We start from the raw sequence: 27,609 nt of genomic DNA, 5'->3' as shown, positions 1-27,609 counted from the left end.
ATCTAACACCTGCAGTTGATTTTGATTTTCTAAGTTTTATCAACAGGCCAGAGTTTTGAGATCGCAGTAGACGTGAAGGACTATAATGCGTTAAGAGCTCACTCAAGTACTGGGGAGCTAAACCATTTAGTGCCTTGTAAGTAATCAGCAATATTTTAAAATTTATACGATGTTTAATAGGGAGCCAATGCAGTAATGACAGAACCGGGCTAATATGGTCATACTTCCTGGTTCTGGTAAGAACTCTAGCGGCTGCGTTTTGAACTAGCTGTAGTTTGTTTATTAAGCGTGCAGGGCAACCACCCAGTAGAGCATTACAATAATCTAGCCTTGATGTCATGAACGCATGAACTAGTTGTTCCGCATTTGTTAATGAGAGCATATGACGTAATTTAGATATATTTTTAAGATGGGAAAATGCGGTTTTACACACACTAGACACGTGACTTTCAAATGAAAGATTGGTATCAAAGAGCAAACCCAGGTTCCTAACTGAGGACGGAGACTTAACAGAGCAGCCATCAAGTGTTAGACGGTATTCTAGGTTATTATGTGTGGAAGTTTTTTGTCCAATAATTAGAATCTCTGTTTTTTCAGAATTTAGTAGTAGGAAATTACTAGTCATCCAGTTTTTTATATCAACTATGCATTCCGATAATTTTGTGAATTGGTGAGTTTCGTTAGGTTTGGAAGAAATATAGAGCTGAGTATCATCAGCATAACAGTGAAAGCTAATTCCATGTTTCCTAATGATATCTCCTAAAGGTAGCATGTACAGAGTGAACAGCAATGGTCCTAGTACTGAGCCTTGTGGTACGCTATACTGAACTTGTGATCGATAAGACATCTCTTCATTTACTGCTACAAACTGATAGCGGTCAGATAAATATGATTTAAACCATGCTAGTGCAATTCCACTAATGCCAACATAGTTTTCTAGTCTATTTAAGAGAATGTTGTGGTCAATGGTGTCAAATGCAGCACTAAGATCAAGTAACACTAATAGAGAGATACAACCACGATCGGATGATAAGAGCAAATCATTTGTGACTTTAATGAGCAGTCTCAGTGCTATGATGCGGTCTGAATCCTGACTGGAAATCCTCGCAGATACCATTTCTTGTAAGAAAGGAACACAGTTGTGAGGATACTGCCTTTTCTAGTATCTTTGACAGAAAGGTAGATTTGAGATCGGCCTGTAATTGACTAATTCTGTAAGATCAAGTTGCGTTTTTTTTAACAAGCGGTTTAATCATAGCCAGCTTAAAGGTTTTTGGTACGTATCCTAGAGACAAAGATGAATTAATGATGTTAAGAAGAGGATCTATGACTTCTGGAAGCATCTCTTTCAGTAGTTTAGTCGGTATAGGGTACAACATACATGTTGTCGATTTAGATTAATTAACGAGTTTGCAAAATTCTTCCTCTCCTATGGCAACAAATGAATCAAATTTTACCTCGGGGAGACTATAATGCACTGCCTGATGTGATGCTGTCGTAGACGGTTGCATAGTGATAATTTTGTCCCTAATATTATCAATCTTATATGTGGAGAAGTTCATAAAGTCATTACTGCTGTGTTTCTTGGAAACTTCTGGGCTTGAAGCTTTCTTTTTCGTTAGTGTAGCCACTTTTTCAAATAAATACCTTGGATTATGTTTATTTTCTTCTAATAGGGTTGAAAAATAAGCAGATCTAGCAGCTTTTAAAGCCTCTCTGTAAGCAATCGAGCTCTCCTTCCATGAAATCCGAAATACCTCTAGTTTTGTTTTCTTCCAGTTGCGCTCCATTCTTCTGGCTGCTCTCTTAAGGGCCCGGGTGTGCTCGTTGTACCTGGGTTTTGGACTATTTTCTTTAATCTTCTTTAAGCGCAACGACGCAACTGTATCTAAAGTGCTGGAAAGGAGAGAGTTAAAAGTTTCTGTTGCAATATCAAGTTCTTCTAAGCTATCTGGGATGCTGAGACGATGAAACTGATTAGGAAGATTATTGATAAAACAATCTTTAGTGGCAGAAGTGATAGGTCTAACATACTTGTAACACGGAGTTGGCTTTGCAGCCTTGGCTAAATGTAATTTACATGAGACTAGATAATGATCTGAGATGTCGTCGCTCTGCTGCAGAATTTCAACAGCATCAACATTGATTCCATGTGATAATATTAGATCTAGAGTATGATTACGACAATGAGTAGGTCCTGACACGTGTTGTCTAACTCCAATAGAGTTAAGAATGTCTTTAAATGCCAATCCCATTGCATCTTTTCCATTATCTACATGTATATTAAAATCACCAACAATTAGGACTTTATCTGCAGTCAATACTAATTCTGATAGAAAGTCAGCAAATTCTTTGATAAAATCTTTATGGTGCCCTGGTGGCCTATAGACAGTTGCCAGCAGAATTCTCAAACTTGATTTATCGTTTAAATTATATATTTTTACATTAAGCACCAACACTTCAAAAGAAATATATTTTAAACTGGATTTTTTAGTGGTTTTGAAAATATTACTATAAATTACAGCAACCCCTCCCTCTTTGCCTTTCAGGCGAGGTTCATGTTTATAACAGTAATCATGAGGGGTGGACTCATTTAAAGTAATGTAATCGTCTGGTTTTAGCCAGGTTTCTGTCATACACAGCACATCTAGGTTATAATCTGAAATCATATCATTTACTATGAGTGCTTTTGAAATAAGGGATCGAATATTCAGCAACCCAAGCTTTATCGTTTGCTCATCTGTATTATATCTAATTTTTATTTGTTGAATATCAATTACATTTTTAACCTTAGATCGGTTTGGACGTTTTTTGGATTTCCAAATTCGGGCAACAGACACAGTCTCTATATGATGATATCTAGGTGAAAGAGCCTCTATGTGATGGGATTTATCTGACCTTGGTGACGCGAGGCCGCTAGCAGACGGTCGGTTTAGCCAGTTTGTCTGCTTCCTGACCTGATCAGATTGTCATGTTTTGTCTCTAAGACTATGAGCCAAATTACTAGAGAGAAGAGCAGCACCATCTCAGGAGGGATGAATACCATCTCTTTTCAACAGGTCAGGTTTGCCCCAAAAACTTTTCCAATTGTCTATGAATTCTATATTATTTTGCGGACACCACTTAGACAGCCAGCCATTGAGTGATGACAATCTGCTAACTATCTCATCTCTCCTTCGAACAGAAAGGGGGCCAGACCAAATTACAGTGCCTGACATTGTACTTGCGAGTTCAAACACCTCTTTAATATTAATTTTGGTGATCTCCGACTGACGGAGTCGAACATAATTAGTGCCGACGTGAATAACAATCTTAGAGAATTTACGATTAGCATTAGCCAGCACTTTTAAATTTGCTTTGATGTCAGGCGCTCTGGCTCCCGGCAAACATGTGACTATGTTGGCTGGTGTCTCTATTTTCACGTTCCGTGTAATAGAATCGCCAATTACCAGGGCACAGTCAACAGAATTCTCAGTGGGTGTTTCACTGAGTGGGGCCAATCGATTTGTTGTGGTAATCGGAACGGAAGAGTGGTTTTTTGATCCGTGACTAGAGCGATCCCTCACTGTCACCCATCTGCCTGGCTGCACAGGCAATAATTCAGCCGGAACCGAATCATGTAAAGAGTTCACTATGCTAGGCGCATCCAAAGTAGAATCTAAAGCTCTAGCACACTTAATATCCTCAATTAAAGTTTGGATGCGTGTTTCTAATTCTGAAATCTTCTCCGTCAGCCTGACTGTTTCCTTGCATTTATCACATATAAACCCTATATTGCCGACGGGGAAGGCTATGCTAAACATGTAATATGAAGTGCAGGTGACAATAACAGGACAAGACATTACTCACCGTGTTTGTTGACTGATTCTTACTCACCTGGGCTTTTTATGAACTCAGAGGCGCGGGCGCGCGAGAGAAAAATAAATAAATAAATAACTGAGCGCACGGGTGGCGCGTTAACAGGCTAGCGGGTTACTAGCGTGTTGTTCTAACAATAACGGAAGCTAGCGATGTCAGGTTAATCTGGGATGTTGTCTAAGCTGTATTTAGTAGTATAAACAACTAGAAATGGTAGTAAATGATGGTTCAAAACAGAAAGAAATACAAAGCTAATACGAGGCTTAGACGGAGCTTACAGCCTCGAAGCAAACAAAACACAGCAGGCAGCTAGGCAGACAGGAGCAATCGATCTAGGTGAAAGAGGTTCTATGTGATGTGATTTATCTGACCTCAGTGACGTGAGACAGCTAACATATGGTCGGTTTAGCCAGTCTGTCTGCTTCCTGACCTGAGGCCCAGATTGTCATGTTTGAGCTCTAAGGCAGACTACTATGTGCCATATCACTAGAGAGAAGAGCAGCAGCATCCCAGGAAGGATGAATACCATCTCTTTTCAACAGGTAAGGTCTGCCCCAAAAACTTTTCCAATTGTCTATGTTATGTTATTTTGCGGACACCACTTAGACAGCCAGCCATTGAGTGAGCACAGTCTACTAAGTATCTCATCACTCCTGCGAACAGGAAGGGGGTCAGAGCAAATTACAGTGCCTGACATCGTACTTGCAAGTTCACACACCTCTTTAATGTTAATTTTAGTGATCTTTAGTGATCTGGCGAAGTCATCATTAGTGTCGACGTGAATAATAATTTTAGAGAATTTACGATTAAAATTAGCCAACACTTTTAAAGAGTAACTAAACACTAAAACAACTTTTTTTAGTTAATGATCTGTAAGAATGGAGCTTCATAAATTCTGTTCATTGATTCGAGTAAATTTTTTGACATTTGGGTTTAAAGTGTTTTAATTCTACAATATATGGTATAAAAACGTCTAAATGCTGCCCTGTTCAGGTTGAACGGTGGCTACTGCAGTTGAATTTTCCTATTGGAAGTTGGGAGGTACCCCAATTGGAGGGAAGTTGTGGTACCCTCTGACGTCAGCATTTTTCAAATATTGCCAGTGGGTGGAGTCAGGCTCTGACCAGGGGATTAGTTACCCTTTAAATTTGCTTTGATGTCAGGCGCTCTGGCTCCCGGCAAACATGTGACTATGGTGGCTGGTGTCTCTATTTTCACGCTCCATATAATAGAATCGCCAGTAACTAGGGCACTTTCAACAGAATTCTCAGTGGGTGTTTCACTGAGTGGGGAGAATCTATTTGGGGTGGTAATCGGAACAGAAGAGTGGTGTTTTGACCCGTGACTACAGCGTCTCACGGTCACCCAGTTGCCTTGTTGCACGGGCTCTACAGCTGAATCCAAAGCAGTATCTAAAGCCCCTGCATTCTTACTATCCTCGATTAAAGTTTGGATTCTGGATTCTTTGAAATTTTTTATTGAAATTTTGAGTCTCTAGTTCTGAAATCTTCTCTGTCAGCCTGACTATCTTCCTGCATGTATCACATGTGAAGTCCTCGGCGCTGACAGAGAAGGCTATACTATATATGTGAAACGCAGTGCAAGTGACAATAACAGGAGAAGACATTACTCACTGTTTGTTGACTGATCTACTCACCACAGTTGTTTGATGGACTCGAAAAAGGCGTGAGAAAAAAAGACGTAAACACGGATGGCAGAGTAACAGGTTTAGCTGCAGAATAGCGATAGTGATTTAGATTAAAGCTAGCGAAGTCAGATCAATGTGACAGAAAAAATTAGATAATATCAGATATCTGGTTGATGAGTACAATATATTTAGCAATATAAACAACAAGGAAAGCTATGTGGAGCTTACAGACGCAAACCACGCGGCAGCAAGACAGCAAGGCAGACCGGAGTAATCGAACAACATGGACAACATGGCATGTTGGCAGTGGTGAACAACAACAACATGGACAACATGGCAGTGGTGTCATATCTAAATCGCCAGGGCGGTCTCAGGTTATACAACCTGTACACCATGACCAAACAGCTCCTCTTATGGGCTCATGACAACCTGCTCTCGCTCAGAGCGGTGGATGTACCGGGCATACTAAACCAGGGCGCAGATATGCTATCTCGAGACAACGTTCCCCCCGAGGAATGGTCTCTCCACCCTCAGACCATTCTTTTGATCTGGAGTGTCTTCGGGAGGGCAAAGGTTGCCCAGTATTATTTTCGAAAAAACAGGGATGCACTGGCCCACAAATGGCCCAGTCGTCCTCTTTACGCATTCCCTCCAGTCTCGATGCTACCTCAGGTCATCGAACTGATCAGGGAGGACAAGTGTGCAGTCCTCTTATTAGCCCCTCACTGGTGGACCCAGACATGGTTCCCCGAGTGGATGCACCTGCTAGAGACAGCTCCCTGGCCTATTCCGGTGAGGAGGGACCTTCACACGCAGGCGAACAGGACAGTTTGGCACCCCAATCCCGACTTGTGGGCCCTCCATGCATGGCCCCTCAACAGGTATTCAGGGACCTCCGGGAGAGAATCCTAAACACTATTGCTGAGGCTAGTGCTCCGTCCACAAGACGTCTCTACGCCCTTAAGTGGTCAGTGTTCACCGGCTGGTGCTCAGCTTGGAACCTAGACCCATATTCGTGTGAAGTACCACAGGTACTTTCCTTTCTCCAAGAGCTGCTGGATGCTGGCCAGAGCCCCTTCACGCTTAAAGTGTATGCGGCGGCCATAGCAGCCCTCCATGCTCCTGTGGCTGGACAATCTTTAGGGAAAAGCAACCTGATCATACGCTTCCTCAAAGGGGCCAGGAGCTTAACCCGCCTCGACCTCCCTCTATCCCTGTCTGGGACCTATCTACGGTCCTCAGGGCTCTTAAGGGATCCCCTTTCGAGCCACTTAAGTCGGTTGACCTCAGGGCTGGCGCAAGCTATTTTGGTTGGGCTAAGCACAAATGCTTTCCCGGGGGAGGAACCACCGGACCCCCATTAAAATAAAAGATTCAACATGCAGGGCTAAAAAAGCCTTCCCCGGATCATTTGCACTACTAGCGACGCCCCCCTGGACATGCATACACGACGCAAGGGCGCCCGCGCTACAAAACTAACATTTTTATTTAAAACATTGTCTTACCTGCAAGCGACGCACGAGAATCATCCCGCTGTCTCTTCTTTTTCCGCCCCAGACTCTTGGTGCCTTTTCGAGGCCATGTCTGAGGTCGGTGTCTGCCAAATTTGACATTGACTGAGGCATGAACAGACCACTGGGAGGTGGGGAAGGGGGGGGCACCAGAGGGAGACTGGCACAGGAGATTCACCTTTTTCTCGACTAATTTGGTCTAGGCCTATATTACTTTTGTATTGCTTTTGTATATTAACATGCTTTAGACATTTTATTTATTATTTATAATAGTAGCCTATTGTGATGATTTTTCACGACCCAGATTTTTTGGTGCCCCCCCAAGCACTTGGTGCCCTACGCGCAGTGCATGATGTGCGTGTGCGAAGCGCCGGCCCTGGTTGACCTAAAGCCACTTTTGCTCCGTTCAGAGCCCAGGTTATTTTACTATCTGCTCTTCCCCCATTGGAAGATGATAGAGACTTGAATCTACTCTGCCCTATCAGGGCTCTCAGAATCTATTTAGAGCGTTCCGCCCCATTCAGGCAGTCGGAACAGCTATTTGTATGCTTCGGTGGCAGCAACAAAGGGTCCCCGGTCACGAAGCAGAGAACATCTTGATGGATAGTAGATGCAATCTCTAGGCACCATAGGCATCAGGGCTCATTCAAAAAGGGGCATAGTCTCTTCATGGGAATGGTCCAGTGGTGTATCAATTAAAGACATTTGTGCGGCGGCCGGCTGGTCTTCACCATCCGCATTTCTAAGATTTTAAAAATTGGAAGTGCCGGCCCTGCAGGCACAAGTCCTTTAGGAGGTCTTGGCCCCTGTTGGGTCCAAGCCTCTACATATCCCTTCGAGAGCCCCATCTCATCCGGTCCCAGTTGGATTCTGACTTTAGTTCTGCTATAGGTCTCGGGCTTCTCAGCTCCAGGTGGTAGCCAGTGCAAAGTCATCAGCTAAATGCACAACATTTTAAAATGGGTTCCCATAGCGTATAGCTATGCAAAGCGAGTGAACCGTTTTCGAAAGGGAACGTACTCAGTTACTAACGTAACCTTGGTTGCCTGCTAGATAAGGAAACAAGTATTGCGTAACCTGCCGTGCTATTACGCTGTACGTCCAGGTGCTGTCGCTTCAGTGGATTTAACTACTTGTCCTATTGTGAAATGGGCCGCTTATATAGTCAGCAGCCACGCTCATTCTGGTGCGCTTTGGCGCGAAGCGCCCTGTTAGGTTCACGCGTCCTCGCTGCTTCGCCACAGGTTCGTGCAGTTGCCGCAGCCAAGCCAATCAGAACGCTTAGACAGCCTGCATTGTGCTTGCTGTGCAGCTGCACTGCATTTTAAAATAAAGGCTTCATTATTCTCAAGAAACGAGTTTTCCCCATAGCGTATAGCTACGTAATACTCGTTCCCTTATCTCTCAGGGAACCGAGGTTAAGTTAGTAACGAGTACATTTAGGGAGTCGATGGCTTTTTGCAAGTTTTAATTGCCCTGTTTCGCCTTCCTGAGGGCAGAAGGGTAAACAGGTGTTAACCGGGGTGACAATGAGTGAGTACGGTCCTTAACAATGTCTAGATAGGTAGCGGGTGTTTGCAAGGTCCTGAAGTGTTTGTTGAGGGCAGCCAATGATGTTCTGCGCTGCGTTTATGACCCTCTGTAGAGCTTTTTTGTCAGCTCTTGAGCAGCCCCCATACCACACTGTAAGGAATGTTAAGACACTCTCTATAGCAGAGCGGTAGAAGGCCATCAGTAGCTTTGAACACAGATGTTTTTTTCTTTAGGACTTGCAGGAAGTGCAGACGCTGCTGTGCCTTTTTAACAGCAGCTGTCGTGTTTGTGGACCAGGAGAGACTGTCAGATAAATGGATTCCCAGGAATTTAAAACTGCGTACTCTTTCCACACAGTCTTCATTTATAAAGATGGAAGGCTGGTCAGCTTTGCACTTCCTTAAGTCCAAGATGGGTTCTTTAGTTTTCTTTGTGTTTAACAATATGATGTTTTCAGAGCACCACAACGTTAGTTTTCAGGCCTCATCGTATTAAGCCTCCAGAAAGGAGTCCAATCACTGATGGCATGTGCAAATTGTATGATGTGATTGGAGAAGTGTGTGGGGATACAGTCATCCCTGTGGGCAACCGGTGATGAGAGTGAGGGTGGAGGAGAGGTGGAGTGTGAGACCGAGTCTGACAAACTGAGGGCAGTTAGTGAGAAATTCATGGTATATTTACTTTAATGTAAATTGTTGTGATGTTGCTTGAAAACCATAAAAAACAATACCTTGTTTCTACATCACTCTCATATGTAAATAGCTTAAAGCATTACTGTCCACTTATAACCATTATATCTACAATGGTATGCAAAATATGTCCTGGCTATAGGTTTTGGTCTCTTAGATATCACAGTTCCCTTTCGTTGTCACTCCGAGTTACGTCGGATGACGACGAATGGGGTTTCGCTTAGAACACCTATCGACTTTGAGTATTACAAAACGAGCCAATGGCAAAGAAATGCCATGGGTCTGCGGAATTTGCATAGCGTATCTCCGCCTTACCTCGTGGGTATAAAAGGAGGACGCCGGCAACAGGCAGATATGTTTTCGCTTCGGAGCCAAGACTATTTCTTCACTCCACAGTCATCTCTGACTTCGCTCTACGAGACGAGCTTCTCTCTCCGGTGTTGGTGTGACGGCGATCTGCAGCGAGCTCACAGTGCCTGCTGATCTGTGCCGTAATCTGCCAGTGTGTGTGTGTCTCCCTGTGCGCTTCAACATCGCAGAGTTTTTTTTCTCTCCTCTCATAAAAGAGCTCGCACGCGGCACGTCTTTTTAAAGACGGATCGCCCGTGCACTTCTGGTTGCAGCGGACTGGTATCGGACTCTGATGGGCACGAGCGCTGTCTAGTGTGTTTGATCATGCTTGAACAGCGCTCGTGGGTGACTCATGTTCTCGCAAGGGAACGTGATCATCGCGTCATATGTAGGTCGAGACTCGGTGAACTCGCAAGAGTGAGAGTCCCCTCATCCACCCCCCAATCTTCGGCTGGTGGCCAGGGTGACCTGAGGGTTACAGTCTGGAACAAGGCGCCGACTACGTGTCCGTGACCCCAGCCCCCCTCTTCAATGACGGTGCCCGCTAGTGAACTGCTGATTTCCGCGAGTCTACCCTCTGGTGGCCCGCGTGTTTCAGTTGAAGCTACAGAGGAAGATGCCATGTCTGTTGCAGCATCACTAGGTGGGCTTGAGTCTTCTGGAAGTGAGGGCTCGTCACAGCTGCCACCTTCCGGTGTGCATACGGCTGTGCCTGAGTCTGATCCGGAGATGACGGCCATGCTTTCCTGGGACGATTGGTTTTGGGTAAGGCCGCCGACCCTCGTCCGTGGCAAACCCCAATACCTCTCTTCCCGGACGTGCATGATGAGATCTCGAAGTCCTAGAAGACCCCCTTGTCTTCTCAGGACCGCTCGCTGATCTCATCCGCCTTTCCTCCCCTCGATGGGGCCGCTGCCCTTGGGTACACTGGGGTTCCCCCGGCTGAACGCTCTGTTGCGATGCTATGTGTCCTCAGAGTGCTTCTTCTCGGCGCAATCCTAAGCACCCGCCCGTGGCCTGTAGTTTTTCGTCTACGCTTGTGGCGAGATCCTATAGTGCCACGGGACTGGCAGCCGCCTCTCTGCATGCCATGGCTGACCCAGATGCTCATGGATCTGCACGAGGGCGGGACTGACCCAGGGCTCTTCACTGAGCTGCGCGCCGTCACTGACCTTGCTCTCCGAGCGACGAAAGTGGCCGTACGCTCCCTGGGTCAGGTGATGCTCACCATTCTGTGGCTGAACCTGTCTGATGTGCTGGATGTCGCACGGACCCGTCTGTCCGACATTCCCATATCCCAGGTCGGCCTCTCCGGCGGTGCGGTTGAGGGCTTGACCAACAGCTCTCAGCCGCTCATGAGCAGACTGACGTTGATTCTGTCCCGACGGCCCCGCCGTCCGCCCAGGTCCCTCGGTCTGCCCACCGCCGAAGGCGCCCCCCCGCGGCTCCCACCCCGCCCGTTCACCCGGGCCGGTTCTGGGGGCCGCGGGCGGACGCCACAGCCCCTCTCCAGCCCCGCCCCCCGCTACACGCCGGGTTAAGCGGCGCTCCTGAGACGGGCTCCTCGGGGATGGAGCAGACTGAGGTTGACTCTGTCCCGACGGCCCCGCCGTCCGCTCAGGTCCCTCGGTCTGCCCACCGCCGTGGGCGCTCCCCCGCGGCTCCCACCCCGCCCGCTCAGCCGGGCCGGCTCTGGAAGCCGCGGTCGGACGCCAAAACAGACCACTCCAGCCCCGCCCCCTGCTACACGCCGGGTTAAGCGGCGCTCTTGGGATGGGCTCCTCAGAGATGGGACTCAGTTCTTTCCAGGAGCTGGTAGCAGGACCACTCCTTTCCCCGGGTGAGGGCCGGGGAAGAATCCTTATTCTCCAAAGAACTGACTCTCCTGTCTCTGAGGACAGAGAGTTCGGACGACACAGAGCGCCGCCCACATGCCGTGCTCTCCTCGTCCCCCTCTGTCCCGGAGGTGGTTGACACGGCGTGCCGTCCACGACCGCTTCGCCCCTGTCCCCCTCTGTCGCCAGACCCTTGACAGAGCAGGCCCCTTTGGAACGCTGGTCCTTCCCTGGCCTCCTCTGTCAGGGTGCGGTTTTGACCTTGCCCCCACACCGGGCCGCTATGCCGTCCACGTCTGGGCCGGTCATTCCGCTTCGCTGCACCACCGGAGGGACGTCTGTGGTTCTCGACGCCGCTGGCACAGTTGGGAGCCTGCCTAGAGCTTCCCTTCTGTTCCGCGCGAACCATCGGCTCGGCTATGCGATTCAGTTCGCACGGTCTCCTCCCCACTTCAGGGGAGTCCGCTCCACTTTGGTCGATGGCTATGCCCTATCATGAGAGCGGAGGTTGCTACCCTACTGGCGAAGGGTGCGATTGAGACTGTCCCTCCAGCCGAAAGGAGGTCCAGGGGTACAGCCCCTACCTCATTGTCCCGGAGAAGTCTGGTGGGTTACGGCCAATCTTGGTCCGAACCGCTCCCTTCACAGGCTGCCGTTCAAGATGCTCCAGGCCAAACGCATTTCTGGATGTGTGCGGCCACAGGATTGGTTTGCAGCGATCGACCTGAAGGACGCCTACTTTTATGTCTCCGTTCTCCCCTGACTCAGACCATACCTACAGTTTGCTGTCAGGGCGCGCGCATATCAGTACGCTGTTTTCCCATTCGGGCTAGCCCTGTCTCTTCGCGCCTTCACAAGGTTGTTGAGGCTGCCTTTGTTCCTCCATGGGAACACGGGGTTCGCATCCTGAACTATCTCGGTGACTGGCTGTCTTAAGCTCACTCCTGAGACCAGGTTTGCGAATACAGGGACCCAGTGCGCCGGCACCTAGCTCGTCTGGGCCTTCGGGTCAACCGGGGAAGGAGTAAACTTTGCCCCGTGCAGAGGAGCTCCTTTCTCGGTATGGACTTGGTCGCCTTCTCCACTCAGCCATTGCTGACTTGCCTGAGACTATCAAGCGCAAGAGTGCGGTTCCACTGAAGTTTCTTCAGAGGCTCCTGGGGCATATGGCATCTGCAGCCGCGATTCGCCGCTCAGATTGCTTCATATGAGACCGCTTCAGCTTTGGCTCCGCGACCGAGTCCCGAGGTGGGCATGGCAACACGGCACCCTCCGAGTACCAGTTACTCCGACCTGCCGTCAGACCTTCACCCCGTGGTCGAACCTCAGCTTTCTACGGGCCGAGTGCCCCTGGAACAAGCTTCGCGGCATGTTGTTGTAACGACAGATGCCTCCTCCACGGGCTGGGGTGCCATGTGCAATGGACGTGCTGCCGCGGGCTCCTGGACAGGACCCCGACGCCTCTGGCACGTCAATTGCCTCGAGTTGCTGGCCGTACGTCTTGCTTTGCGCCGCTTCCGGGCCGTGCTCAAGAACCAACACGTACTAGTCCGTTCAGACTATACCGCCTCTGTAGCGTACATCAACCATCAAGGTGGTCTACGCTCCCGCCGTATGTTGCAACTCGCCCGCCACCTCCTCATATGGAGTCAGGAGCATCTGAGGTCGCTTCATGCCATTTATATCCCCGGAGCCCTGAACTGTGCAGCCGACGAGCTCTCACGGCTTCAGCCCCTCCCGGGAGATTGGCGACTCCATCCCCAGTCGGTTCAGCTGATTTGGGACCAGTTCGGGGACGCACAGATAGATCTGTTTGCCTCCCACGACTCGACCCATTGCGCCCAGTTTTTGCGCCCAGGATGCTCTGGCGCACAGCTGACCGCAGGGCCGCAAGTATGCGTTTTCCCCAGTGAGCCTTCTTGCGCAGACCTTGCGCAAGGTCAGGGAGGACGCGGAGCAGGAACCTGGTTCTCCGAACTAGTACTCCTCGCGACAGCACCTCCCTGGCCGATCCCTCTGAGGAAGAACCTTCTTCCTCAGGGACGGGGCCACCTATGGCACCCTCGTCCCGATCTCTGGAACCTCCACGTGTGGCTCCTCGATGGGACGAGGCAGGTTTGAGTACCCTACCACCAGCGGTGGTGGCTACCATCACTTCCGCTAGGGCGTCGTCCACGTGATACGTCTATGCGTTGAAGTGGAACCTCTTCGTCAGCTGGTGCTCTTCTCACCGAGAAGACCCCCGGAGATGCTCGATCAGCGTTGTGCCTTCCTTCCTTCAACAGGGGCTGGAGCGAAGGCTGTCTCCCTCCACCCTGAAGGTCTACGTTGCCGCTATTGCCGCACACCATGACCTCATCGAAGGTAAGTCGGTGGGGAAGCACGACCTGGTTATCAGGTTCCTGAGAGGAGCGAGGAGACTAAATCCGCCCCCCTCCTCTCGTTCCCTCTTCGGACCTCTCAGTGGTTCTAACTGCCCTGAAGAGTGCTCCATCTGAGCCCCTGCAATCAGTCGAGCTTAAATTCCTGTCTATGAAGACAGCGCTCCTGGTTGCACTGGCCTCCATCAAGAGGGTAGGGGACCTGCACGCATTCTCCGTTGACGAAGCGTGCCTGGAGTCCGGGCCGGCTTACTCTCACGTGATCCTGAGACCCCGGCCTGGATACGTGCCCAAGGTTCCTACCACTCCCTTCCGGGACCAGGTGGTGAACCTGCAAGCGCTGCCCCTGGAGGAGGCAGACCCAGCCTTGCAGTGCTCTGTCCAGTACGCGCTCTCCGCGCCTATGTAGACAGGACGCAGTGTTTCAGGACCTCAGACCAGCTCTTTGTCTGTTATGGTGGGAAGCTGAAGGGAAAGGCTCTCTCAAAGCAAAGGTTGTCTCACTGGATAGTGGACGCCATTGCTTTGGCATACCAGCAGCAAGGTCGACCGTGCCCCCTTGGTGTGACTGCCCACTCCACCGGAGTGTGGCATCCTCTTGGGCTCTAGCGCATGGCGCCTCGCTAACAGACATCTGCAGAGCTGCAGGCTGGGCGACACCTAACACATTCGCCAGATTCTTTAATCTCCGAGTGGAGCCAGTGTCCTCTCGTGTACTCGCTTCAACCAGCTAGTACCGGACCCGCTCAGGTGTCTTCGCTTGCTCGCCATTCCACTCCACGGACTGGATACGTGCGATATTCTCCTCAGGTGAGCTTCCCCGGAAGCCCTGAGCTCCTCCAGCACTCCTGACGTCGGCGCCAGTGTCTATTGCCTGCGTGTCGGCTAGGTGACTCCCGTGTGCATGGTCCCTCCTCTGAGCGACCCCCACATGTGTATTTCCACTGTAAGCCTCTTTGAGCATGTGTCTTTCCCTTGGCAAGCCACCTTGCCACCCCTGGGGTTGAAATATTCCACCTGCGGCTGGACACCCCAGTGTTCTCCATATGTCTCCTTCGGGTCATATGTGTATTCTCTAAGTCCCCTCCTCTGGGTTGGCAGTAATTGCATATTTCCCCTAAACTTTGGGATATGCTCCCCAGTGTACCTTGGTATTCCTGTGCTAAATAGGAGTCCTTCATCCGTGCCAGTCTCACGACAGGGATCTCAGATTTACGCAGGGCACTGGAAGACAGCTGAGAAGGTGGCGTGATTAGACTGGTAACCCCTTTCGTCGTCATCCGACGTAACTCGGAGTGACAACGAAAGGGAACGTCTCGGTTACGTATGTAACCCTCGTTCCCTGAGTAGGGAACGGAGACGTTACGTCTTCCTGCCACTTTCCGCTGTACCGCGGGGATCGCCTGAGCTCAGTCTTGGCTCCTCAGCGAAGAAACATATCTGCCTGTTGCCGGCGTCCTCCTTTTATACCCACGAGGTAAGGCGGAGATACGCTATGCAAATTCTGCAGACCCATGGCATTTCTTTGCCATTGGCTCGTTTTGTAATACTCGAAGTCGATAGGTGTTCTAAGCGAAACCCCATTCGTCGTCATCCGACGTAACATCTCCGTTCCCTACTCAGGGAACGAGGGTTACATACGTAACCGAGACGTTTTCCCTGATCCCCTCTGTCTGTCTGTTTCTCTCTCCATTCCTCCAGCATTGGGTGTACCCAGCAGTGCAGTGTTGCTGTTTGAGCTGGAACTACTACAGCTGCAGAAGGGTATTCCTGAGGGCTTTTTGTTCATCTGGCTGCAGGACAGTCCTGAGCCACTGTTTCCTGTCATGGATATGAACCAAGACCAGGAAGTACCACTGGAGGAGGTATGTTTTTTTTTTTTTTTTTTTTTTTTTGCTGTCTGGCTAATTAATGTTGAACCATTTCTTTCGAGGTATATAGAACTGAGCCGCCCATGGACTGATACCCCATATAGGCCCCCCCCACAAACAGAGGTTGTATTAAAGGGATAGTTCACCCAAAAATGAAAATTAGCCCATGATTTACTCACCCTGAAGTCATCCTAGGAGTATACGACATTCTTCTCTCAGACAAATACAATCAGAGTTATATTCAAAAATTTCCTGGCTCTTCCAAGCATGATAATGACAGTGAATGTCTGGATGACTTTGGAAGTTTATCAAAGCGCATCTATTCATGATTAAAGTGCTCCACATGTCTCAGGGGGTTAATAAATGTATTCTGAACTAAAGCGATACATTCATGTAAGAAAAATATCCATATTTAAAGTAACCAGCTTAAACTAAATTAAAGTAACTAGCTTCCGGCAGGCGGCCATACGCCTCAACTTCGACGCCAAAAGAGTAGCACTTGAACTTGATGCACAACGTAATGGCAGCAGTTGAGAACTCTCGCAGTTCAAACTAAGGGTGTACTCACACTAGCCAGTTTGAACCGTGCCCGAGTGCGTTTCACCACCAAAGCGCGGTTCGTTTGACTAGTGTGAGTGCTCCGAACCGTGCCCGGGCGCGGCTCGATTAGCCGGCCCTGGCCCGCTTGGAAGAGGTGGGCCACAGCACGGTTCAGTTGGACTCGGGCGAGGTTCGCATGCAGTGTGAGCGCTGACCGTGCTGGAGCACGGAACAGGACGCGTGATGTACGGGAACTGTAGTCCGTAATCAAAGCTGCAAAGTCCTTGCTGCACTTCAGCTGGTACCTTGCAAACCTCCTCATACGAGCAGCACGATTACGTGAAATTTTTCGCGCCACTAAGGCGACACATCTGTTTAACAACAGGCTGTGAGAGGGCTGTGGACCACCGTGGACCAAACGACACAAAATTATCCAAAAAGAAAACAGAGCGACGGACTCCATTGTGTTCAGAGAGCGCCGCTATTCTTGTTTATCCCGAAACCATCGCACCATAATGACGTAAGCGTGCTCCGGCATGAATGCTGAAACCCTATGTGAGTGCAGGCCAGAGGGGGAGTGGGGAGGGGGGGCAATCGTAATCGGGCCCGGTTCATGGCAACCGTGCCTAGTGTGAGTACACCCTAACAGGGCGGGGCCTGATCTGTGATCAGTGATTTCTTATGTGTAATTATTCAAGTTCAGACAGGTTATCTTTCTTTCGTTTATGCATAAGTAAATCAAGCCAGTGACTATACTATCAAATTTATATCGTTTCTCTTAGTAGAATAAAATGATATACAGAAAGCGATCAAAGAACGCACACTTGCCAAAACTCGTTATGAAATCAATGACGCGGTTACACTGCACAACGAAGCTGTATTTACATCGTGTTTGCATTATTTGGTGAAAGCATTCGTGAGAGTGCAGAAATTCATTCACACGATCAACAGACTGTCTGTCATCTGCTCAATGCTCATCACTGCAACCTTTCATGTGATGGAATATATCTAAATATAATGCTTTAAATACTTCTCACGATTCATTAATCTCGATAGCTGTAATATTTAAAACGTAGGGAAAGTATTCGAGTTATTTCCACATGTAATGCTAGCTATTTCATATGCAAACATGTCAGCCAATCATAGCAGTGGGCGTTTACACTGAAGTCTCACAGCTGACACGCCCCTTCAGACAGAGTGTTCAAATCAGAGGCTGAAATTAGGCTAGGAAAAATGCCTTTTATTTCTAAATTTTGATTTTTTTTAAATGTAAAAATCATACTAACATTATAAGGGCACCCCAGGAAACATTATAAAATAATCCACTTCATGACAAGATGATTGATTAGTGCACAGCTGAAACGTCTCGGTTACGTATGTAACCCTCGTTGCCTGAGTAGGGAACGGAGACGTTACGTCGGATGACGACGAATGGGGTTTCGCTTAGAAAGCCTATCAACTTCAAGTATTACAAAACGAGCCAATGGCAAAGAAATGCCATGGGTCTGGGGAATTTGCATAGCGTATCTCCGGCTTACCTCGTGGGTATAAAAGGAGGACGCCGGCAACATGCAGATATGTTTCTTCGCTGAGGAGCCAAGACTGAGCTCAGCCGATCCCCGCGGTACAGCGGAAAGTGGCAGGAAGACGTAACAGAAGCCCAGTTACGTCGAGTTACGTCGGATGACGACGAATCGGGTTACCTGTCTAATCACGCCACCTTCTCGGCTGTCTTCCAGTGCCCTGCGTAAATCAGAGATCCTTGTCGTGAGATTGGCACGGACGAAGGACTCCTATCTAGCACAGGAATACCAAGGTACACTGGTGAGCATATCCCATAGTTTAGAGGAAATATGCAATTATTGCCAACCCAGAGGGGGGGACTTAGAAAATACACATATGACCCAAAGGGATGCATATGGAGAACACTGGGGTGTCCAGCCGCAGGTGGAATATTTCAACCCCAGGGGTGGCAAGGTGGCTTGCCAAGGGAAAGACACATGCTCAGAGAGGCTTACAGTGGAAATACACATGTGGGGGTCGCTCAGAGGAGGGACCATGCACACGGGAGGCACCTAGCCGACGCGCAGGCAATACACACTGGCGCCGACGTCAGGAGTGCTGGAGGAACTCAGGGCTTTCGGAGAAGCTCACCTGAGGAAATATCGCACGTGTCCAGTCCGTGGAGTGGAATGGCGAGCAAGCGAAGACACCTGAGCGGATCCAGTACTAGCTGGTTGAAGCGAGTACATGAGAGGACACTGGCTCCACTCGGAGATTGTAGAATCTGGCGAATGTGTTAGGTGTCGCCCAGCCTGCAGCTCTTCAGATGTCTGTTAGCGAGGCGCCATGCGCTAGAGCCCAAGAGGACGCCACACTCCGGGTGGAGTGGGCAGTCACACCAAGGGGGCACGGTCGACCTTGCTGCTGGTGTGCCAAGGCAATGGCGTCCACTATCCAGCAAACAACACTTGCTTGGAAAGAGCCTTTCCCTTCAGCTTCCCACCATAACAGACAAAGAGCTGGTCTGAGGTCCTGAAACACTGCGTCCTGTCTACATAGGCGCGGAGAGCGCGTACTGGACAGAGCAGTGCAAGGGTGGGTCTTCGTCCTCCAGGGGCAGCGCTTGCAGGTTCACCACCTGGTCCCGGAAGGGAGTGGTAGGAACCTTGGGCACGAACTCCAGGCACGCTTCGTCAACGGAGAATGCGTGCAGGTCCCCTACCCTCTTGATGGAAACACGAACCAGACACTGTGACATAACCCCCCCCCCCCCCCCCCCCCTCTACGGAGCGGCTACCAGACGCTCCAAGACCCACAAAAAACAACCAAAACAAGAGTCCAGGAGCGAGGTGGAACCCATCGACCCATCGGGCGGCCAGGTTGAAGCAGACGACCCATCGGGCGGCCAAGGCGAAGCAGACGGCCCATCGGGCGGCCAGGGTGAAGCAGACGGCCCATCGGGCGGCCAGGGTGAAGCAGACGGCCCATCGGGCGGCCAGGGCGAAGCAGACGACCCATCGGGCGGCCAGGGCGAAGCAGACGACCCATCGGGCGGCCAGGGCGAAGCAGACACTGGCTCCGGCTCAGGAACAACAGACACTGGCTCCGGCTCAAGAACAGCAGACTATTGATGTTACGTATGACACTAAAGCTTCGATGTGCGTTTTGCGAAAGCGAAGCAATTTCTATTGAAGCCCCGTGTCGGGGTTTGTATTGGTTTCCCAGAGGTCACGTGATCGATGACAAACGAAACCTCACTTTCTGTCCAATCACGTGCATGTTTCGCTTTGGGTGTCAGAAGCCTGGAAGGTCCTTGTTGGCTCAGTCTGGTTGATGGGTTTGTGAGGAGACTAGAGTGATGTACTTCGAAAGTTTATCAATACATTACATTTATATAACCAAAACTACTTATTATTTTTTTGTTATTGTTGTGTAATTTTGTTTTTGTAAGATCGTTGCACTTTTGGTGTTTTTTTTTTAAATAATAAGGTGGTGGTATTTGGGTGTTTGGTGAAGGGTTTGTATTACATACAAACATACAAAGAGCTGAAGATCCACTTGAATACTGGAGAATGCAGAAACATGTCTACCCCCATCTATATACATTGGCATTACAGAATAATTAATTTTTATCACTTTTCTGTCATTCCTACAGTTACATAAGCACTATCACTGCCAAGTGTCAGATGAACAGATGATCCTATCACACAATGTCCTTATTCACTATATGTGTGTGTGTGTGTGTGTGTGTGTAGAGAGAGAGAGAGAGAGAGTAGGCCTACATTAGATCTTAATAAATAATATGCTCATTTTATATTTTATTGTCACACTTTAATGGGTAAAATAATTTATTTAATAATGTAATAATGAAAAAATCAAACACAAACGTGTAAGGCTTTTTATTTGTACACATAACATTGAAACTATGGAGTGTGTTGTGGTTGCTTCATCTGACAGAGAAAGGCTTCTGGCTGCTTTATTTTAAATAAGCACCAGATGGCGCTGTTCTCGACACTCTTGAAGCTTTGAATCTTTTCCCGGAACAGTTAGGGGAAAGGCTCATTGCTTCACGAGGCTTCATTTCCCCATCCCTACAGCAGACACTGGCTCCGGCTCAGGAACAGCAGACACTGGCTCCGGCTGGTCAAAAATCCATTTTAGCAGTCCAATAAACAAGAAACAAAACAAGAACAGGCAAGGAAACAGACTTCAGAAGTGTAAATGACATTTAGCAAAGACTCTGTGACATGGACTGAAACAGACAGGGTATTTATACACAGATACTAACAAAGTGACTGGAAACAGCTGTGTGCAATGATCAATGATTAGACAGAACAGGATGATGGGAAATGTAGTGCATGAGAGAATGACACCGTGGGGGACAAGGACCTCTAGTGGACACCCGGGGAAACACGAACCAGACACGGTGACAGAATCAGCATATTAGAACGATTTCTGAAGGATCATGTCACTCTGAAGACTGATGAAAATTCAGCTTTGATCACAGAAAAAAAAAATATTGTAAAGTATATTAAAATAGAAAACTAGTATTTTAAATTGTAATCATTTTTAACAATATTACTGTTTTTTCCCCTGTATTTTTTATCAAATAAATGCAGGCTTGATGAGCATAAGAGATTCCATTCCTCTAATGATGTAACAAGTACACTGTATATTATGGAAAGTCTTCCCGGTTCTGGTTGACCTAATGTATGCACCCTAACAATCCTTTAAAGGATTTGACTTATTGAATTGTGATAGTGTGTTATGTGAAGGCTATGCCAGGTTAAAGAAATCTATATTATAGGTCTCTAATGTATATTATATAGAAAAAAAAAATAGGAAGATATAAAAATAGGATACAACTGAAATATTGTAGAACTTGACGACGACAACAACAACAACAACTTCTTGAAGTACAAAAATAAAAAATCCTAGGATTTGGTTGTGCTCTTCAAGATGACTTCGGTAGGCTATTGTAAATCATTAAAGTTGCTGCATTGAACAGCTCTTTCTGTGGCTACATGCGTGTAATTCTTTAAAGTAGCCTGTCAAACACTACTAATGTACTAATATGAAAGATAATAAGCAAAAGAAATTTAATAACTTCATGCTGTTCTTTATTATTATATGTGCGGGGAACACCTGAACTTTTGCGGAGCAGTAATGAATTAAGCGTGGTCAGCGCCGTGCTGGTGAGATTAGTTTGTGCCATGCTGTCCATTCAGTGGCGCTAGCAAATACGTCCTCCCTGCAATATCGAGTCAGTCGCGGGGCTCGGCCCATTGAACCTCGCCAATTACATGTCGGCGCGGCGCGAGCTCTGTAAGGCACTTTAGGTGTGTTTGGCTTCCCATACACTTGCCTGTCGGTTTCTTCGAAGCTACTTCTTTTAGGAACGCGGTAAGCTTTTTCTTTCACTATTAGCATTTTTAATGGCTCTTTTTGTGCTCTCTATCTTCTAACATTACACTCTGACACACCATATTTCTTGGCGGCTTAATGAGAATGGTTTGACTCTGCTGTGTTTATCAGTCCTGAGGCACACTCATTTTATATGTATTTGGCGCTGCCTATTGTTGCGGGTATATTATTGACATGTAAAAGACTAGACGGTGAATATAAGACGACCCCATTTTTTTCAGATGTGTTTCCAAGAAAAAAAAAACAGTCTTATATTCAGAACACAGACATTCCAAGTCTCCCGGAAGTTCCGGGAGTCTCCCGTATATTGATAGCGGCTCCCTGATGCCCGCAAATTAGTTCAAATCTCCCGGAATCTAGAGCTCGCGAGCTCCAAACCGTGTAGCACGCGCTCTGCATAGAGGGAGAGAGCGAGAGACCTTGCGTGTGTCTATATAACCCCCCCCCCCTGTCAACAAAAAGAGATACCTCCCTGAAATAACTTTTTGCAGGTTGGGATGTCTGAGAACAATATGGTACTAGTCATCCATTTTTTTATGATACCTATGCATTCCATTAGTTTAATGAATTGGCATGTTTCTTCAGGCTGCAAAGAAATATAGCTGAGTATTATGAGCATAACAGTAAAAACTAACACCATGTTTCCTATTGACATCTCCCAAGGGTAGTATGTACAGAGTGAAAAGCAACGGCCTTACGGTACTCAATACAGAGCTTATACTCAATGATCGATATGATAGATCTTCCTTTACTGCTACAAATTGATGATGATCAGATATCAGATTGCCAATGCAATTCCATTAATGTCAACGTAATTTTCGAGCCTATTCAAAAGAATGTTTTGGTTGATAGTGTCAAATGCAGTGCTAAGAAAGGAATAGCGACGATTTGTCCTGCATTGGGGGCTCTGCAAACCGGAACCAACCAATTTACTGGGCTCTCTAAGCTAGCTGCATTTAAAGCCGTATCTAAAGCCTTTGCGTTCTTATTACCTTGATTAAAGTTTGGATATGTGTCTTTAATTCTGAAATCTTTTCTGTCAGCCTAAATATATCCCTGCAATTATTACGTGTGAATCCCTTGCCGCTGACAGAGAAGCATGTTTGTTGATTGATTTCGACTTACCACATTTGTTTGATGAGCTCATAAAGGATAGAGCACAAGAGAGAAAAGAGACGTTGTGCACAAATGACAATTAACAGGCTAGCGAAATGCTACATTAGATTAAAATCTAACAGTGTCAAGTAAAGTCACCTTCATTTAAATAGTGCTTTTAACAATATAGATTGATTCAAAGCAGCTTTACAGTGATAATAGGAAATTAAAGTAGCAGATATTGTTTTGGCTTTACAGCAGCTTCTAAAAGAAAGTTATTGTCCAGCTAAAGTTAGTTTTGATTGATTCACTTCCGTCGCAACAATCATTAGTTATTAACTTAGGGGCCGCTAACACGACACCATTCTAACAGAAACCCCTTAATGCGATCTGGCCGCTCATTTGCACAAAACAGTGCATGGTGGCTCAAGAATGCAAACCATGAAATAGGTTCCAAGGTACAAGCCTTGAACAATGTATAATACATCATTTTTTATCGCGTCCGCATAGCCACGTGAACCGGAATTATCCCGGCAAAGTTATATCTGTACAAAGGTAAAGGGAAGGAAAGGAGGCCTTCACAGGGGAGAGACTAGTTGACACTTCAGGCCTGCGTTGTCGTTGTGTCCAGACGCAGGTCCTTCATCCGGATATTGCCTGGATCTGGCGGACTGCGGTAAACTCTCGGGATAAACAGAGAGACTAATATTAGCCTAGACACTATTCTTCTTATGATGTAAGAAGTAAATCAGGATTTATGGGAAGTGTTCCCGGTTCCGGCAGACCTAATCTATGCAGCCTAAAATTGAATTATATAATTCTATAATGTGTTATGTGTATGCTAGGATCTACCTCCAGCAGTCGGTTTTGATATTCTAGGTATTATCAACTGGCTGGAATTTTGAGATTGCAATAGACGTGACGGACTATAATGCGTTAAGAGCTCACTCAAGTACTGGGTAGCTAAACCATTTAGTGCTTTGTAATAATCAGCAATATTTTAAAATGTGTATGATGTTTAATAGGGAGCCAATTTAGCGTTGACAGAACTGGGCTAAAATGGTCACACTTCCTGTTTCTGGTAAGAACTCAAGCTGCTGCAACGGCCCTAGTACTGAGCCATGTGGTACATCATAGATATTCTAGGTATTATCAACTGGCAGGAGTTTTGAGATCGCAATAGACGTGAAGGACTATAATGCGTTAAGAGCTCGCTCAAGTACTGGGGAGCTAAACCATTTAGTGCTTTGTAAGTAATCAGCAATATTTTAAAATTTATACGATGTCCAATAGGGAGCCAATGCAGTGCCGACAGAACCGGGCCAATATGGTCGTACTTCCTGGTTCTGGTAAGAACTCTAGCGGCTGCGTTTTGAACTAGCTGTAGTTTGTTTATTAAGCGTGCAGGGCAACCACCCAGCAGAGCATTACAATAATACAGCCTTGATGTCATGAACGCATGAACTAGTTGTTCCACATTTGTCAATGAGAGCATATGAAGTAATTTAGATATATTTTTAAGATGGAAAAATGCGGTTTTACAGACACTAGACACGTGACTTTCAAATGAAAGATTGGTATCAAAGAGCACACCCAGGTTCCTAACTGACGACGAAGACCCAACAGAGCAGCCATCAAGTGTCAGACGACACTCTCGGTTATTACGTGTGGAAGTTTTTTGTCATTTAATTAGATTCACTGTTTTTTTAAGAATTTAGTAGTAGGAAATTACTAGTCATCCAATTTTTGATATCAACTATGCATTCCGATAATTTTGTGAATTGGTGAGTTTCGTTAGGTTTGGAAGAAATATAGAGCTGAGTATCATCAGCATAACAGTGAAAGCTAATTCCATGTTTCCTAATGATATCTCCTGATTTCCATTACACGAGAGTAGATGTTAAAACTTCATGCTGATTTGTACTCGGCTTTCGCCAAGATAATCACCAACTAAGACGTAGCTTTACAGTAACCTATGCTTCTCCATCCATTTACGCTTCTTTCCATCTGGTGACGTGAATCTTCTGTCTGGTGTTAATACAGTGTATTGCGAGTCAGCACACACAACGGCTGCAACCACAGTGCGGTCCCCCATAACAACCCTCTGGATTGAGCGCAGTAGGGAACATCTCTAGGGTCTTCAAGTGGGCACCTTCCGTCCTCAGTGTTTCGTCGACTAGCCCACGACACCTCAAGAGGGCTCGACAGTGACTCTGGCGTCCCAGAGTCACCCCCCTCCGTCCCCCACTCAACTCAGCCCAGCTTACTGACCTCTACTTCCCTCTTGCTGCTGAGACCTAACCACAATCTCACAATCTCTCCGCAACCCAACCATACGCGCCAACCCGTTTGACTAAGGCTGTCGAGCCCCACTGGTGCGTTAATATGCAGTTTCAGTGGCAACGGTTCCGTATGGCATACCACCTACCACAAAACACAATATCTGCCCAACCACCCGTCATTCACGCAATATACACAGGAACGTAATGACTGTAAATACTATACAACCTATACAAATAAACACACAGTTGCTGCTGAGACCTAACCACAATCTCACCGCAACCCAACCATACGCGCCAACCCGTTTGACTAAGGCTGTCGAGCCCCACTGGTGCGTTAATATGCAGTTTCAGTGGCAACGGTTCCGTATGGCATACCACCTACCACAAAACACAATATCTGCCCAACCACCCGTCATTCACGCAATATATACAGGAACGTAATGACTGTAAATACTATACAACCTATACAAATAAACCAACAGTTGCTGCTGAGACCTAACCACAATCTCACAATCTCTCCGCAACCCAACCATACGCGCCAACCCGTTTGACTAAGGCTGTCGAGCCCCACTGGTGCGTTAATATGCAGTTTCAGTGGCAACGGTTCCGTATGGCATACCACCTACCGCAAAACACAATATCTGCCCAACCACCCGTCATTCACGCAATATACACAGGAACGTAATGACTGTAAATACTATACAACCTATACAAATAAACCAACAGACCTTTCAAGTTTTCAAGAATTCTACGAAACCGTAGCATGGCGGCCTGTACACAGCCAGCTAGAATCTTTCCGTCTCAACCATAGCCAGTTGCTGCTCCTTTCTGCTGCTTCAGATAAGTTCTTTACTGTACGACGCAACTCTTGGCCACTGAATCCGACGTCTCTGAGGAACCGGGTTGTAGAGTGTGCCACAAAACCACGACAACCCACTTCCACTGGATAAACCTGGACTCTCCATCCTCGCTGTTCTGCTTCAGTGGCCAGATGAGCATACCGCAGTTTCTTCCTCTCATATGCCTCATCTACCGCATCCTCCCATGGCACTGTTAACTCTATCAGTTGAACAATGCGTGCTGATCCAGACCACAAAACAATATCTGGTCGTAGGTTAGTGGTGGCAATCTCAGGTGGAAAAATAAGCCGTTGATCAAGATCAACCAGCATCTTCCAGTCCCTAGCAGCTTCCAGTTGTCCTGGGCGAGAATTGGTGTTAGCACGTTTTCTTGGTGGTTGCTCGCCTGGGCGGAGGAATATTGTCTTCTGCGTGTAATGTTTTGCTAGAACAGGCGGCAATTTATTGGTCATACAACGCTTGCCTTCCAATGCTAAAGCCAAACATCGCAATACTTGGTCATGGCGCCAAGTAAACCGACCCTGGCTAAGAGCCACCTTACATCCTGTCAAAATGTGCCTTAATGTGGTAGGTGATGAACACAAAGGACAAGATGGATCCTCTCCTACCCAGAGGTTTAGGTTCTGCGGTGATGGGAGAACATCATATGTTGACCTAATAAGGAAACTGATCCTACTCTCTTCCATTGACCAAAGGTCTTGCCAGCCCATTTTGCGTTGTTCCACACTCTCCCATCTCATCCACTCTCCCTGCTTGGCCTGGGAAATGGCCTTTATACATCTCATCCTCTCCTCCTGCTTTCGCACCTTGTTGACTACCAGCTTCCTCCTTTGGGCTGGGCTCGCCTTGTGCCATTTAGGAGGAGCTAAACTGAGCCCAAAACCCCCTCTTCCATGCTGTACCTGTCCCACGATATCCCCAATTTGAAGGTCAGCCTTTGCCTCTACTACAGATTTCTTTGCTGACCACTTTCTACCAGTTTTTACCACAGGGGCTGTCTCCCTTACACATTTGTCACGTGACTCTGCTAAAGTCATTTCCAGTCTGACCTTGGCACACTTAAACTCCTCGGTTAAAGCAGAGACTGGCAGCTGCAATACTCCTTTACCATAAAGTCCCACTCTGCTGAGGCAGCGTGGAACTCCCAACCATTTCCTGATGTATGAACTTATTAACGCTTCCAGCTTATCCACTGTTGTCAAAGAAACCTCATACACAGTCAGTGGCCACAGCAACCTTGGCAGTAGACCAAACTGAAAGCACCAGAGTTTCAGTTTGCCTGGTAGAGCACAGCTGTTTATGCTCTTCAACCCTTCCACTGCTTGTCGTCTAACTTCTCCCACTCGAACTGTGTCCTTTAGATCCCCATCGTACCATCTCCCTAGACTCTTCACTGGCTTCTGAGAAACTGTTGGTATTGCCTCACCATTAATGAAGAATGTTTTATCTACTACCTTGCCTTTAATTATGGAGATGCTCCTTGATTTAGAGGGCTTAAAATGCATTCGTGCCCATTCAATATTATCTGTTAACTTCCCCAATAACCGATTAGTGCAGGCTACCGTTGTAGTCATGGTTGTCATGTCATCCATGTATGCTCTGATTGGTGGTAGTCGCATCCCAGAAGCCAAGCGCTCTCCTCCTACTACCCATTTTGATGCCCTAATGATTACTTCCATTGCCATGGTAAAAGCCAGTGGAGAAATGGTGCATCCTGCCATTATTCCA

At 47.4% G+C, this 27,609-nt stretch overlaps 1 protein-coding gene across 4 annotated transcripts in view; it reads left to right on the top strand.

The window, feature by feature from the left end:
• The window catches only part of fkbp10a (FKBP prolyl isomerase 10a), a 361,807-nt gene that overhangs the window by 301,092 nt on the left and 33,106 nt on the right, over positions 1-27,609 (top strand). For all 4 annotated transcript variants that reach the window (XM_077195548.1, XM_077195550.1, XM_077195549.1 and 1 more), the window contains exon 9: positions 15,508-15,671. In XM_077195548.1, the coding sequence (XP_077051663.1) occupies positions 15,508-15,671 (164 nt within the window). The remainder of the gene's footprint in view (positions 1-15,507; positions 15,672-27,609) is intronic.

The sequence above is a fragment of the Siphateles boraxobius genome, unplaced genomic scaffold, assembly GCF_051911475.1.
Source record: "Siphateles boraxobius isolate OS27281-9 unplaced genomic scaffold, OSU_SipBor_1 33, whole genome shotgun sequence".
Lineage (NCBI taxonomy): Eukaryota > Metazoa > Chordata > Actinopteri > Cypriniformes > Leuciscidae > Siphateles > Siphateles boraxobius.
This window is presented reverse-complemented; position numbering and strand designations above follow the sequence as displayed.